Raw genomic sequence first — 17,700 nt, forward strand, 5'->3', positions numbered from 1 at the left:
GAATTTTTTAATATTACTCGTTTTTACAATCGAGTTGAAAAATGTTTGTGACATGTGTGATAGTGTACGAGGACATAGCACTCAAATAAAATGGTAGTTTGTTGTTGCAACAGTTCTCGCGAAGTTCTATACATAAAATCAAAGTAACTTTACTCAAGTAGTATCTGAAAGAAATATTTTAAAATTGATGTATGCTCGTAATATTAACCTTATATAATTCAAACAAATCTTTGTAATTAAAAATGTTTAATTTATTCGCCTTTCGGAAATTGAAATAATCTATCGTATTATAAAGAAAGATGTGCATTTGACGAAATTGTTTTTTGTATTTTGTTATTTTTTTCTATATCAATATGGTCGGATTGTAAATGTTCACTTGCGTGCAACTGACGCAAATCTAAAAAATCCGTGCAGTTATTTTTTTAAATACGTCTACATTTGTTAAAATTTATTATGTTTGGTATTTAACACACGATATTTTTTTTACCATACAATATATAAGATTAGCTTGTGTAATAATGAAGTAAAGTTAAAAATAACGATGTTTATTTCTATTTACATTCGTTGTGGCAATAAACATTCTCTTTATAACTGCAAAGTGTATTCTTTTAAAAAAATGTTACATTATATTTTTCTCTTTAATATAAGAGCTTAATAAACGAGATTACAGGAGAAATTTTTATCATTAGTTAAGTTTTATCATTATTATTATATCTTTTTAATATTTTTAGTTATCAAAACTGCCAAGTTTTCAGTAAAAATATTAAGAAATAATTCAGTTAAATAATGCTGATTTTCTTACACTTTGCTTTTTTGCTTTTAAATAATAAATTAATATTATATGATTACCATTAATTTAATATAAATCTGTTCTCCAGTGCAACGCAGAACAAATTTATTTTTTCGTCTCTTCACACATACTTGCGTTCGAATTGGCTGACGATAGAAACCAGTTGGAATTCCAGATGCAAATGTCATCCCGACTATCATATTAATATCCAAAGGTCGACTGGTCTTTACTTTTTTCTCCAACTGACGAGAAATGCCGTATTTTAATCGTATTTGAAAAATTTAATTTTTGTTTAGGGCATTGAATTTGACAAGTATATGGACTTAGTTTTGTAATAATTAAATCAAATTATAATTGATATTTACTCGTTTTAATACGTTAAAAATGTCTTGATGTTATCGACGTTCGACGAATCTTTTTTGTCGGTAAATTGTGAAGCTGCGCGTTTTAAACTTGAAAAGGATTATATCGGAAATTTTTCCTGGATGCATGGTTCGTGATTTTTTTCAAAAAGTGACGATAGAAATAACGCGATAGTGAAAAATTTTCGTATCGTACGGTGTAAAATAAAAGTGCAGTGAAAATGCATCACAGTGACGTGTAAAGTAAAAGATAAAAAAAGAAGAACAGATTTCTTCGTATATTCCGCTTCAAGTTTTATCCTGAATGTATTTAATGTATTCTTGAGAAAATATAATCGATGTGCCGATCAGATGGGAAGTGATGTATGCTTATTATGGCAGAAACGTTCTCGAAGAAATTCATCGCAGCTAAGGTGAATTTTATCATGATTCATTAATTAATTGTATAGTTAAGGTATTTATAAGATAAATCACGATGCGCGATTGCGTAACAGGGGAATAATTGTAATAAACTTTTCAATAATAAGAAAATAACGTCAATTAATTTAATAATTATCAAAGTGACCGGCGTATCTATCTTAATTTTGAGGCTTCCTACGACAATTGTGTAACAAAGCGAGTGAATATCGAAAACGTGGAAAAGTATTACACTTCCATGTAGGCTACGAGATGTAAACGTGTCATTGACGTACAAGAGGCTTTTAGCTGACTACAGTTATTCGTCCGAGGCCTTTTAAGCGCAAGTCACACAAACGGGGTATGTAATTTTTATGTACGACTCTCTCTTCCTTTTCTTCTTCCTTTTTCCGATAGATGGTTGGCCGTAACATTCGTGATACGTACGAGGCCGCATGCTCGCGCATTTTGCACGAAATCTCGCGCATGTGCATCCGTCGTATGCATCCATTTCGTCTCGTCTCGTCTCGTCTCGTCTCGTCTCGTCTCGTCTCGTCTCGTTTCGTTTCGTTTCGTTTCGTTTCGTTTCGTGCAAACGTGAAGATGTGAGAATGCAAATATATTATATAGGATCTTTCCTTGCACTTCCTTTCCGTACTCGTATCTCCCGGAAGCGAACTGGTATAAATCTCTCTGTATTTCGCCTCGTTTCACTGTTTGTGAACTGATTATCTTGCATTTAAAATGATTTCAAACTTTAATATTCAACAAGCTCGAAAATTACAAAGAACGATTCAAATATTACACTTTGACAATTCTATGTATGTTTTCAGAAGAAATGTTCCGCGCGAAGATTTTGAAGTAAATCGATTTGCACTAATTTCGAAAATATTAGCATTGTCTGCTTATGACAATCGTCTATATCATTTTATCAATTTAAATGAATGTCATATTTAAATGTCATACAATAATATTATATAGCGTAATATTGTATACTATTGCAATGTATATATAATACGGCTCTTATTAATTTGTGAGATACTTCAATTGAATAGATTTGAAATTTTACTTGATTGATATTTGCAAAAGAGTAAATAACGGCGTGCCGTTATGTTTTATCATATTTTATTTTTCTTCGAAGCGTTTTTATTTCTTTTTGTATTACTCAGTGTATGCTTGTCGATTCTATTGAAAACACGAAACATGGAAAATTAATTTTTGATTTAGGTAAAGCGAAGATGTTTTTGTTTAAAATTGTTTTGTCGCATTAACGTGCTCGATATCGATATGCTCCACCAACATCTTAAATATATTTACTTTTTTCATTCGAGAAACTTTCAAAAAATAATTTGCATTTAGATTTATTAATCGATTTATAATCATGGTTAACGTAGATTCCATTTTAAATCGTCCGCAGGATACGCAGGATACTCGTTCCTGTCTTTCTGGACACACTGACAGCACATTGTGCTCGTACAATGGCCGGCGTAATTTAAAACTCCTCGACGCGCATAGTCGATGGTAAAAGCCGGATTGCGACGAAGATTCATCCACTCGAATAACAAATAGTCGGTTCCTTCTATCCCACATTTACTATTGTTAAAATCTAGGTTATTTTACCACAGTCTGCTCGATTTTTATTTTTTTACCTCAATCCAAAGTGATTAACTGGTCTAAAAATCGTTTTGTAACATATTACAATTATCGAAGATTATTATTTGGTTCTCTATTTTTCATTGCGCGATATATAATTTTAATTTCACCCTTCTTACTTCGTTGAAAGAAAGATTATTTTAAAAACGATGTAACCTTTGAGGGAGAAATAAAGTAGGTAAAGTTGTAGGAAACGAATTCACAGTTGAAATTGACGGGTTATTGATTGAGATGTTGCCTATAATTTGAAAATTTAGACCATTCTTTCTGAAAGGAAGGATTTAATTATCGAAATAGACTGCAATCGGGAATTATAAATTTTCAATATTGCCGATCCTTCTGAGCCGATGATTCGATTCGCGATGACATACTCGGAATCGTTTAAATGCTGCGCACGTTTTACGCAACGTCCTTTCTATCCTGCGTCGGTATTCTCCGTCACGACTCCAGTAACGGAACGTACGAAAATGTCAACAGTTACAACGTGACCACGCTTGGTAAACGCGACGAACTATGCAGACTTGCGCGCGGATGCAATTTCGTTCGCGATAACGTAACGAATGCGGCATTATCGCTTCAGAAACTCACACCTCTCACCTTGGCCTTTTCCGGTGAGATAAGCTCAAACTTCTAATAAGAGTTACAAAGCATTTGTTCAAAGACGCACACCACAAGCGGTTTATATTCATATATTAGGACGTTAAACGCATATTATTGTTTTTATAATTATAAATAATCAACGAAATTTAATTAGGAAATATTAATTAAGAAATTATTCTTTTAAACGCTTGCATATTATGCTCAGATATTTATCTTGAAAAGTAGTGATATATATACAGGGTGTCCCATTTTAATCTCCTCAGGCAAATATCTCAAAAACCAAGCCCGGAAGAGAAAAATGTTTCAGACAAAAGTTGTTTGGTTTCGAGGGGGCCATAAGATGGTACCATTGGTTTGACCTTGGAAAATCATTTGAAGGTCATGTGAAGGTCAACTTTAAAATCTTAAACGGAAACCCCCATTTTTTATTCAATATTCTTGTAGCTGACATCGAGAGCTTTCCAAGACACTATAATAAAGTATTTTTTCATTAAGTACTTTTTGAGTTATTTTATATTTTAATCTGAGATATTTTGATATAAAAAATAAAATATTTCGTAAAATATTCAGTTTTCGATAATTTTACCGTAATACTTCTATGTACAGAATAATAAGACAAATTAATTAGTGCCAAAAAAAAACAAATAATTGTTTAAAAAAATACATTGTAAATAATTTTCTTAAAAATAATTTTTTTTTATACTAATTGATTTGTCTCATTATTCTGTACATAGAAGTATTACGGTAAGATTATCAAAAACTCAATATTTTACGAGATATTTAATTTTTTATATCAAGATATGTCAGAATAAAATATAAAATAACTCAAAAAGTACTTAATAAGAAAATACTTTATTATAGTGTCTTGGAAAGCTCTCGATGTCAGTTACAAGAATACTAAATAAAAAATGGGGGTTTCCATTTAAGATTTTAAAGTTGACCTTCACATGACCTTCAAATGATTTTCCAAGGTCAAATCATTGTCACCATCTTATGGTCCCCTCGAAACCAAACAACTTTTGTCTGAAACATTTTCCTCTTCCGGGCTTGGTTTTTGAGATATTTGCCTGAGGAGATTAAAATGGGACACCCTGTATATATACCATATATTGACAGATTTTCCTTCCTCAAAATTGCAAGTAAATCTACATCTCCATTGGCGTGAAAATATTCGAGTCAAATCGTACGAGAGCGATAGTGAATAGTGGCATGATATGCTGTGCCTCTGGCACGCGATGGTTAATCGATTCTCGTTTCGAGTTCCGCATAATTTCGCAAAATTCAACGAGTGGTGAAAGTGATCTCGACCATGTGCGATTTACCTCTCACGATATCTCTTCCGCGATATAAACGCGATATTTACTGTTAAACGGCAATCATCCGTTCGCAGTAAATGCACGTATAAAATATTACGGCAGCTGTTGAATGCTATTTTCGTAATATCCATTAAAACGTCAATCAATATGATATTCCGTTATTTGACGATAATTCGATATGGTTGTGATAATCGATTTAATATTTCCAACCAATGTTACAGACCTTGCTAACGTAGATATTTGAGATACAAACAAATGACGAAATGCAAAAAATGGCAATTAAAGGAATATGCACATACACACACAAAATATATCACTAATATTCAGTTAATAAAATATGAAAAATATGACTACCACGACAAATAACAAGTGATATTGGCCACGTATGAAGGGTATATGTAAATTTATTTATAAAAAATTGCAACAGGTGATTTTTCTTGTGTGTTTTCTAATAAAATTTCCTCGGTGAAAGAATGAATTATGTTGGTTTCCGCGCAAAACCGCGGTTCGGTTCTTCAACGAAAGTGGAACAAGTGTTCTCGGACCAACATTCGGACGAAATTAGGTACTCCATGATGCTATAGTGACGAAAATTTCGTCAACGAGCTCGTTAGCAGCTTGTATGCCGCAATTTTATCAGTACGCGACGAAAGCGCGGAAAGAGTTACGATTATTTTCGTCTGACTTGCTGCCGGTTATTGGGATCTACAAAACGGCGAAGAATTGATAAAATGTGTCGTTAAAGGGACGAGTAAATAGGAATAATTAAAACAAGAATTTGTGAGGGACAAGGTTGATTATAATTGAGAAAAACAAATTATATAGAAAAAAGTTTTGTGATAAAGAAATTTTAATTTCGAGTAGAGAAAATTCATCTCTTTTTACCTATACGTGCATGCAATTATTATCATAATTAATTTGATTTTATGAAGCATACACAATACGGAAATATAAGATAGCCTTGCTTTGCATATTAAATCAAAAAATGGATGACAGCGTCATCGCATCATCTGGCTTGTGCTTATACGCATGTGGAGAAGAACCTCGTAGCTCAAACTGGATATAAACGATCGAATAAAATAACCAGTGTATTTCGCCACCGTGAAATATATCGTGGATTTATGGTGCCGTAATAATCGTAACGATCCCTCACATTGACAGCAGCAGCATGCGGCAGCGAGTGTCGTGGAGAAACGGGCTTTTACATTCTTCGATTGTCGTGATCGTTCAATCGATTCGTTTTAATGCTCGTTTTAATGCCTGCGAGATATTAGCACGACCGATTGCTTACGCTAGTGGAAATGCGGTAATTGCAATAATAGCAGCAACACTGTTTACGCGGAATCGACTTTTATCTCAAAACTAGGCTATAACAAAAGAAATTATATATGCAAGATAATACACCCCGTTTTAATCTATAAATGAACGTACTTAAGAAATTAAAAAAAAAAAAGTTTAAAGAACGTACTTAAAAAATTTAATTAGTTTGCGCAAAGATATAAGAAAAGAATTTTTAGAGAGAAAGATTTACAAAATATTTCTTTTTCGTACGTAAAATTATGTAGGTAAAATTAATATTTCTAGCAAATATATATACAATAACGTATTTAAATGCGACGTTTTGTATTTGATTAAAAATTTTTTATGAGAAAAAAATATTTTTTTCATCTCAATATACTAAAATTGTTTTGTATCTCTGCTCTTTTCAATACTGACCTATGAATAGTTAGGGAAAAGAGATAATATCACGTTCAGTATTCATAACAATAACAGCTTATTTCACCCCGATATTTTTATAAAACATCCATCCCCTGTGGAATTCTCTCGGTGGATATTCTAGTCGCTCCTCTGCAGTGGCATAATAATTCAGGAAAATCCCAGCAATTCCGGGAGAAGATCCTCCCAGAGACAAGTTCGATGAAACACAACAATGAGAATCATCCGGGAGGATTAAAACCAGGATTATATTGCGATACAAATCTGTCGATCAAAATGCTGTCAGATACGAAACAATCGCAAACGCAAGAATCGCGAGAGAATCGTAAATCATGTGCATTATACAATATTTTCCACCATAGTTTAATCCGTAATTTTCTTTCTATTAAACTTTTCCATTGCTTTATATTGATTTATTTTTAGTACTTTTCGAAATTATAACTCTTTCTCATTAGTTGCAAATATCTGACAATTTTTTTATTTATGGGAAGGGAATATATGCGTTTGCCTTCTATAAGCACATAATTGCGTTAGGTACTCTTATTTATTGCGTCCCTAAAACCTATCCCCTAGGTTTTTATTTATCGTCGTTGTTTGGAGAGGGTCGCTATTTTTATCGATCATACATATAATCGTTGCGAGACACATTTGGCCAGACGAAAGATACGCTGATGCTTGAGATCGACACAAAAATCTGACATATATACAATGAATGTATTTTTGTAAATTTCGAAAAGTATTTTTTCCAGAAGTATTAGAGATTGTTACAAACATGAATAAATCACATTTTAAATCGACGCAGAAATTTTGTAGGAAAAATTTTAGTAATCTTTCTTTAAATCGAATGAAAAGTGGTTATCTATCGATCAAGAATAGAAACGATATTTGGAAAATTTCGTTTCGAGGCGCGCGAGGGTAGGAATGATCGCCAGCCAAATTGACTATTGAAAGGAAATAGCGGGCCTACGAAGAAGGAGGGCACACGTTCCGGTGGGCGAACATCCTCGAAACGGAAAAAGGAAATTAAATTCTTGTCGTAGGTCAATGTCTGCCTTTATTGTTTTCCAACGTCGTATGCGTGGCGTTCTAGTTGTCGCGCTATGTGACTTCCCCGTCTGGCAGCTTTCCGTTGGGCTGGGCTGACGACCCTTCGAACCACAGTTACGTCGACGAGCTGATAATTACTTCTCGGCAAAAATATAATAGATATAAGAGAGATATATTAGACAAAAAACGCGAACGCGTATAACATCGTTATTAAGCACGCGAGGATAATATGGGATGATAGGCGTGTTTAACGAAGGTATTTTAATTACAATAATGAACACACATTTTTCTTTACAAGAAAAATTTTTGAATTATTCATATTTTTATTGTACATAATTTCTTCTAGCTTACAATTATATCAAGTTAAATTTTGTCGTACCTTTTGATATTTCTAAATTTTTTCAGACAGAAATGTAAAAGTAAAAGCTATACCTACATATATTAGTAAATTTTTTCTAACGCATCGCTCTAACACGAAAAATTCTGTCTGTTGCAGTACATGGGTTCATTTCCTGTGGCGATTCCTGACATTGCCAGTCGCGCGGACTTTGTACGATCCCAACTGGAGATCCTTAGGGTAAGTAATTTCTCTCGTGATCCTGCATACACTAAAAACTACTTCTAATTTCTCATCTTTTCTGTAAAAATATTATTATTTTATGAGGATAGCAAATTATGCGTCTGAAATGACACTGTTTTCCTTCCGGCGATAGTAAAACCCGCTCTTTCCGTTAATGCGCGGCAAGACGAATTATTCTAGCACGCCTCCTCGCATAATAAGAAGCAATAAGATCCTAGGATAATGGCGCGCAACCATATACCAGCGGTCCCATTTTCGCCTTGTTTGTTTCCCCGTTTTGCATGCATGATGAATCCGCCAGTTTTATATTCAAATTGTATACGAGATGAGCGTGAAACTATTAGATTTCTGCTCGCAACTTTTTGAACATTACTCCAATGACGTTATTCTGAAATATCCGGTTTTCCGATCGTGTCTTATATTATATAAAAAAATATTAAATACGTCGATTATAACTCAGATTTGCCCCGATCTTATGACGATGCTTTTTTTATTTATGATCTTATTTTGCATTTAATCAGTGTTTAATATCAATGTTTGCAATCAATGGCAAATATATTTTGTAATTAGCTCAAACTAAGTACCATGTGAGTACTCTGCGTTGATACCACTGCTTTCTCCTCTATTACTATAAACCTAGTAATGACTCTCGAGCCTGAAGGGATCAGCAAAATTTCGGCTTTGAGTTTCATCAAAGTTGAATATTTGCCTACGAGCGAGAATAACTCGCGCTAGGAAGTTCCTACTTAATCTCCAACATATGCGGATGCACGTGTGTGGGAAAAGTCTGTGTACATGTTGCCGCTTATGGCATTTTTCCCGTGATATTACTTTATTAAGGTGCCCCGTATAGTATATCGTTTTTAAATGTTGTCGAAATTATTATAATCTTATGTGAATAAAACTGTACTTTATTTTTATCATTTTTTCTCTTTTACGACTCTTTTCTCTTCAATTGTCGATTGATGTATAAACTACCATGAATATGGTATATCCATTTTATCCTAAATTGATGATCCTCTATTATCGAATATTAATATTTATTAGAAAATTTTGGAGAAAATATAAGAAGTATGTATATATTATTAACACGCTACCAATTATAATTGTTAATTGGTAGATTTCAATACAGGCTTGAGTAGATCTTGGCGAGGATACCAGGATTTTCCCTATATTACGTGCTATGCTAATTAGAATGTTAATTAATGTATTATCTATACATTCCTGAAAGAACATACGTTGTAGAAAAGCATATAAGAATAATAAAGCACTAACAATGTTTATTGCTATATCTTTTGTTATAGAAACATTGTCATGGATAAAATGGAACTTGGACATCTTTATGAGTAAAAAAATTTTTGTGCAATATTTAAAGAAAAAGAAATAATTAGTTTTAATAATTGATTCGTAAAAATTCGGTCACGTATTTCTATATAATCATCGATTATCAATCTCCCGTTTATAAATACGATAAAATTGTAGATTCGCGGCAACGAAATCGGAGGATATGAGCAATCTCCAATGTAATGAGTCGTAAATTCGACGAATCGCTTGCCTCCCTGTGCTCAACGATCGTACCCACTTAATGCACACTTTCGCAAATCCCCATTGTTATATCCCATCGTAGAGAAGATCAGACTTTCAAAGAAGGGTTTAGTGTAACATGCCGTAAATGCGCGTATATCTCATCTCGCCCCTGCAACATTTATATTTATACGGCCGACGTAAATGAGGCGAAAATCACGCTCGGTTGGTTAAAAGAGGCTTCGTCACTCGCCTATACTAGCAGTCAGTCGAGTATCGATTTTTTTAATGTTATAATATGTTTTGTATTACAATTAACGATATGTAAGATATAAAATTTAGGACGCAAATTAATTGTTTTTTTGTTGTTATGAATATTCTTTACGTGTTTATATTTAATTTATTAATTCGTTTATATATTTTAATAAGATGGCTAATTATAATAAATTTCTTTTTTTGTTGATAAATTTAATTATTTTAATATAGGGAATTCAATTTAAAAATATATATTAAGAGATGCAAGCTTTTTTTTCTAATATAAATAATACAGTTGAAATGATTATTGATTTGTTTACTTATTTCAGTATTTACGCGTTTTATTTGCACATTGATTGCAAGTGAGAACGTTATTTATGTTTGTCCAGAGATAAAATTAATATATTCAGGGGGAATCCCCTGGTATCAAAATATATTCTCGCCAAGATTTACTCAAACTAATTGATTTAACAACTAACTCTATTTATGCAAATAATGTATTATCCAATAATGCATAATTCAAATCTCTTATTTTACTGAATTTATGAGAATTTTAAATTAAATATCGTTAAATTTAAACCAATTCTGGAGTAATTTGTATCATTCCCACACACATATACTGCAAATTTATTTATTAAAAATCGATACATTCTACGCTTATGATACAAATAATGAGTGCTCGTAATGTCTATAGAGGCAAATGATAGAGTTTTGTTTATTCGAGTTTAATATCGATATATTCGGTGACCGCAAATGGATAAGCACGCATTCAAAAGGATAAGAAAGATTGGAATGAGGAAACGATTAAATTAACATTCTCTCTATTCAGAGAAGGGATCGCATTATTTATTAATCATAAAAATCAGAGAATAATGAAATATTATTAGATGGATCATGAATAAAAATCTTTCACGAAGAAAACCATAGAATATAGGATATATATTCTTTTTGCTATACCGTTTTTACTTTTGAAATTGAAAAAAGTAATCGGAAAAAAATCATTTTTTTTTTTTTTTTTTTTTTTTTTTATTATATTGTACATGTATACATAGTTTATATTGCTAAAAATTTCTTTTAAATTTATATTTATGTTTTCATATATCTTTTAAACTTAATATGTGAATAGTTCAATATTACTAAATTATTTATAAAACACCATTTTTTTTTTATACAATATAATTTTTCATGATAATAATTAAAAAAATTTGATATGCATAAAATGGCAGTCAATCGAAGTACGCAAGTTGTTTCGTGTGGTTTTTGTAATAGTTCGTTTTCCCGCTCAAAGGACACTTTGCTACGGTAAAACGAAAATTTACAGCGGAAACTTTCAAAGGCTCTTTCCCCCGAAGCCTTTACCCCAAGTTTAAATTGAAACGAAATCATTGGATGGCGTTTATTTCGACAGAGTGTTGCAAAAAAAAGCAGCGCGCGAATTAACAGAAATTTATTTGCCGAAGTCAGAACATTCTCCGCGAACAATTTCGTGTTCACACATGCGGGATTTCAAGTATCGCGGGTAGATAGATTGTCAAAGCCACCTGCTTTAATTGCCAATTATATGAGATGCTTTCACGAGGTGTCAAATAGTGGTTCGAATTTTTTTTGCGAGGTATCCAGCTGAGGCACATTGTACCGATACTATCGGTTAACGGAAATACATGGTACCAGAAAAATCGTTTCATTCGAGATAGTTGTTTGAAAATTACTAGTATTGATTTCGAAATATCCATTATCTCATTCGTCAAACATATTGTCATTGCAAATTAAAATATTGATATTTCTATAAATATATTTTCAGTTTGTATATATTTTTCTAAATTGTATTATATATAAATTTATTATTATATAACTTTTTTTTTTATATTTATTAATCATACTCTTACTTTGTAATAACATAGGAGGCGTTAAAGAAATCACGGCGTTCTCTTAAAATTCAAAATTAAATCGATAAACCATCACGGGGAATGTAATTTAGTCGGGAAAAATCCAATAAACGCATTCTAGCAGCATGATGTATTGGCATACCTTGGGTTTCTTTTTCTCAGGTTTCTGTGTCTTACTAAGTTATTAAAGCTATGACAAAGGTAGAGTCGTGTCAAAGAAATATGATCTTGTAGTAGGCAGGAAATTGTCTTAACAAAACTCAACAATAATTTATAAATTTGATTTGTGAATATGATTTACAAAATTCATAGAAATTATTTTGTGTGTGTGTGTGTGTGAATATTTTCTATTTAAATATATTTCTTAAAAATTTATTGACCAACTATTTTTCCAAAAATATTTATATTTTTAATTATTCGAGCAAGAATCTCGTTGCCTACACGCGACATAATAATGTCATCGTATACATTAATGAAACTAGAGTAAATAATGAGTATACATAAGTATAAATTTGTCACAATAGCCAATGACGTAGAAAGCATCGAATTCGTTTGCGTAGATTACAACGAATGGGGCAATTTGTCACGGAGAAGGGTGTCTTTCCACCCTTGACACGTTGACCATCCTATAGACATGTCGAAAGGTCCCGAAACGCATAAGCACGTGCGGAATATATCGCAGACGTGTAGGTATCCATATTGATTTCGGGGACGCGTAGCTGCTCTTTCACTGGCTCTCTCTCTCTCTCTCTCTTTCTCTCTCTCTCTCTCCTCTTTTCCTCTTGCTCTCTCTTTCTAGTATTTTGTGGCGCTCTTTTATCACAAAGGTTCAAATAAAGAAAGATGACGAAAGCTTAATCTTTCCTCGTGCTGCATGCCGACTACAAGGGATCTCTTAACGCCGTTGTTCGCGATTACCACGATTGGCATTGATTTGTGAAAGGATCGTCGCGAAAAGGAGGGGGAAGGACAAAATCCGGATATGCGCGTTTAACTCTTTCGAGTGCGAAACTTTCGCGATGAAATCGACTCGCTCCACCGAAGAACAAAGAACGAAAATCACGTTTAACCGGTTCATCTCCGTATTACGATTCATCGCCAAACCACCGTCGAACCATTCTGGAAAATCGATCTATCCGCGCACGTTTCATTTCCCCATTCCCATGATAGCGGTGCGAACTTCGACGTTACATTATCAGACAATTGCCGAAGACGATCGGATACTGGCGCCATATACTATATGTAGGTCAAGTATAATTTATAGCCAACTGGTTAACCGTTCTCGCTGTAAACATCTGCAGGTAGCGCGAAACCTGTGAGCGAAACCTGTACAACTAGGTACGACAGGTTCGAATTTCAATGCTACAGACATACAAAAAACAAGATTTTTTAATTCTTATTTGTAGCATATGAAATGTGTGATAATTCGCATAAAATATCTTTCTTGTAACATCCAGGCTTGAGCTTACCGAAATTATATCGGTTTTAGTACACACCCGTTTTGTACACATGTCGTCTCTTTATCCCGTTACAGCTCGCCCCACCGATCTCTCGTAATCCCTTCTCGTGGTCGCCGTTATCAAAAGTACGCCTCTACGTACAGCAGCGGCGAAGAGTCTTACGAGATTGCCGAACACGGTTTAAAACGATAGCCTTTGCCGGTGTACCGGCATTCCCGCAGGTCGTTGAACCTCTTCGTGGTCGTGTTTGCGAACCGCCCTTCTCCCCCTCTTTTTCGTTTCTCGAACCGAGACGTGAATGCGTGAGTGTGAGCGCGGGCGTAAGCGTGTTGATGACGTAAATGTAAATGCGACGAGAGTGGCTTTTGGCGCAAGGAGTTTAGCAACGTGGACTTTATTGACCAAAGAATGTATTGCAAAATGAACGATATCGTAAATGAGAGATTTTATTAATCCATCGACTAAAAGTTTTAAATAAATTCAGCTTAAAAAACAGAGCCTCGCGCTTTAAAAGTAACCTACAGTTATTTGAAAGAAATAAAAAAATTATACGCATTGTCGGGTTAACTCGATCTATCTTATCGTAAGGAAATATTGTATATCTTACGGATATTCTCGCCTTAGATTGCGGAGACATATTTTGGCGAGGAATTCGAGAATTATCACCGAAAAATGTTCCGCGCGAATTCGCTCGGCACATATATACATACGTCAATGCAACATGCCATCGATCGAAAGGCAATACGAAGCGGCTTATCTGTCGTTCCTTTTATTACTCTCTCGGGCTCACTTTTACGAGAGAATTCACCAGCCAGACTACCGATGGAGTCTTCCGCATAGCATTTACGATTTTCTCTCTCTCTCTCTCTCTCTCTCTCTATTCTCGCTTACGATCTTCTCATATCCCTCGTATTCATCCTATCCTTTTTTTCTTCGCAGCAAACAAGGTTTTTCTAGATGCAGAAAATCGAGCGTCGAGAAATGTTCGATCCAGGTCAAAGTCAAAGAGCTTGTGACGGTTGCAAATATTTTTATGCTCGATGTAGTTTCGGCTATTTCTGACAAATGTCAGTTACGCGTCTCTTGCTCGACGATGTAAAATCGTCTTTCTCGAAAGCCGCTGCTATCAAATAGAACTTAGGGACGGATTTCCTTGCCAACACTATAGGCACAGTACTTAGTTTACGAATTTTTTAAGTTCTTGAAAGGAAGGAAAAAGTTTAAAAATCGGAAAAAAAATTTTTTTATAAAATATTACTTATTTGTGAAAAATATTAGAGATATTTTTTTTTTACTTTACTCCTTTTTCTTTTGGAATATTCTAAGGTAAAATTATCTTTATAAACAAATAGATTCTCAATTTAATTAGTTACTTATTAATGTTATTTTTATCATGAAATCATAACAAAAAAGTCTAAAATGAACAGTCAAGTGAGTTTGCAATTTTCTTAACCGTTTGCCCTTTCAGAATTTGGGCAAAAAAATTCTGTATGCGTTTCCACTATCAAATTTTGAACAATTAAAATGTTCCGAGAGAAAGAAAAATGATTTAATCGCGAGTAAGGAAAAGAGCGACTTTCGTATAAACCTTGACCTAAAGTCTTCTTTATTAGCTACAATAAAGAATAGCCGCGTGATATTGCCTTTCGTCATTGAAATTCATAAATTCTCGGGTAGTCCCTCTATATTAGAGCTCTAAATTCTCAAGAAGTTACTTCAGTTTCGCGGCTATTCCGACAAGGAATATAAGATTTCTATTAAACTTTTGATTAGCATAATACCTAAGGAAATATGCAATTTTCGAGATGTTTTTCATCTCGGGAAATTGTGCGCGTATGTTTTATTCCCTCTATGAAAAAGACACATATCTTGTCTATACATTTGCAAAAATATTCCAATGCATTTCTCAGTATCACTTATTTACACGTGTTCGTTAAGACGTTGTATATAAATTAATGTCACAAAAATGGAGACGAAAAAATTATAAAATAATTAATTCACGAGTTATTGCTAGCTTTACCATGACGTGTATTCGATCAATCAAATGAACGCCCCGAGTAACTCGCGCAATATGGTATATATGATAACGTCAATGCAATAGAAGGAAAACAGCAGCTCGCCGCCTTTGTCACTTATTCGCAGCACCAAGTAATTTATATCTTCCTCATCAACGCTATTATCTCGACCGGCACTTCATAGATCGGCGAGCGTGCAATAAACTTTGCGCCGCATTTTCATACGGACGGCTTTACGGAGATTCTCAGCCGTCCATGTTCGGCTCGGGAGTCCTTTTGGCTGTGCGGGGCTTATCCGTCTGTTCATTGTGAACGTCAGGCTAGCCGAGCACTACCGGATATTTACAGTCTGCAATCTACGCGTTATTTCTACTTTAATATCCTGTCATTGCCCCTGACAAACGCGAAAAGAGAAACGATAGCCCTGGAAAAGAGACGGTGACGGTTGGATTTAGAAGAGCGAGACTTAAAGCTTTTAAAACGAAGATAAAGCAAATATAATGCAAAATGCACGACTTTTAAATTTTTTTTTTTTTTTTTTTTTTTTTTAATTTGGAGATATCGATTAATTTTGTAATGCTATTTTATATTACAATCGTGTTTTCAATAATGTGGCATTTTCTTATTTTTTAGCAATGCAACTTTGTAGACAAGGATATTGAGTTTTTATATTAATTTATGTTAAATAAATAAATTGTATGAAAAGAATTCTCAAAAAAATTAGAGAAGAAGAGAGGTATATACGATATTATACGAGAATCCAAAAATATAAGATTTAAAATTGTGATCTGTATAAGATAATTCGATAAAAAAATAGCTATTGTAGGAAATTGTAATTAAATCAATTCGCTGAGAGTGACACGAGTACACTAAAATATACGTGAAAGAAATTAGATATCTATTTCAAGAACTCATCGATAGTTTAGTTACGTTGTCATTTTATCGAATAAAGTAATTACAGCATCGCTTGCATTATAACAGATACCCAATGGATATTTTTCAAACGAAATTATCAAACTGTATCGATTTACAAACTTGTAAGCGTACCGTATCTATAGAAAAGATATAGAGAAAGCACGTGGAACTATCCCGCAAGAGGGTCTTCCTTCGGAATGGAGATCGGAACGCGATGTCTGCACTCTCTTTTCTTTCTTCTTTCCTCTCCCGCTCTCTCCTTATCTTTTTCGTTTGCTGGACACAAGCCCACTCTTTGAAAGTATTTCAAATGATCTCAAATATTACGGTAAAACTCTGCCGCCGTTGGAGCAGTTCCATTCGTGTCCGTTCTGCCACACACTTTTCTTCTTGTTTCTCATGCCGAGTAGCCCGTCGAAGAGGAGGAAACTTCTCACGGTGTTACTCCCTGCAGTTTCAAGGAAAATGGGGAAACGACGGATGCTATTCCAATATCAGAAGCGAATCACATATGTATGCAACGATACAGATATCTTTTTCAGACTTATGATTTTATTTTACATTGGCGATAATCAATCGCCAATGTAAAATATTCCGACTTTTTCGAAAATGGATAATTTATCAGTGATTGAATTTCAAACAAATAATGGGTTAATAAAATTGAATGGTATCGGGGGAATATTGATATGTACAATATATTTACAGTCGTGTATTATATTAATCCGTTTTACTAGTATACATTCGATTACAATGAATACGAAAGGACTCCTATATTATTTTATGTAATTTTGATCAAACATATTCGCAGTTTTTTTTTGTATTTTATATAAATATATATGCAGAAAAAAAAAGAAACGAGAGAAAGGGAGAGAAAAAATTAAAAATTATGAAATTTAAAACTGTTAAAAAATTAATAGAGAGATTTCTCTTTCCGCATTTTGAAAATTAATATTACCATTATTTTTTTATCGTTGGGAAAATTGTAATATTACAATTTCCTTTTTCTTATTACTCTTACACATATCGTAAGAATAATCGTAAAGATGAGCATTATATGTAAAAAATTACATAAATACAATACATTTCCAGGAAAAAAATTATTATGTAACTCTTCATATAAATTCACATGATGTTGATTAATCCACATAGTAGTTTAATGACCGACATTGTGGTAATTTTCAGATA

At 33.4% G+C, this 17,700-nt stretch overlaps 1 protein-coding gene across 4 annotated transcripts in view; it reads left to right on the forward strand.

Moving 5' to 3' along the window:
- Positions 1 to 17,700, forward strand: part of LOC138932240 (EGFR adapter protein) — a 66,758-nt gene that overhangs the window by 2,773 nt on the left and 46,285 nt on the right. For 2 of the 4 annotated variants that reach the window (XM_070293869.1, XM_070293872.1), the window contains exon 2: positions 8,377 to 8,457. In XM_070293869.1, the coding sequence (XP_070149970.1) occupies positions 8,377 to 8,457 (81 nt within the window). Of the gene's footprint in view, positions 1 to 1,517; positions 1,566 to 1,741; positions 1,910 to 8,376; positions 8,458 to 17,700 lie in introns of those variants that run through there. The other 2 variants (XM_070293871.1, XM_070293870.1) reach the window with 2 other exon arrangements.

The sequence above is a fragment of the Polyergus mexicanus genome, unplaced genomic scaffold (genome assembly GCF_030449975.1).
Source record: "Polyergus mexicanus isolate NDT 795.1 unplaced genomic scaffold, iyPolMexi1.0 SCAF_4, whole genome shotgun sequence".
NCBI lineage: Eukaryota > Metazoa > Arthropoda > Insecta > Hymenoptera > Formicidae > Polyergus > Polyergus mexicanus.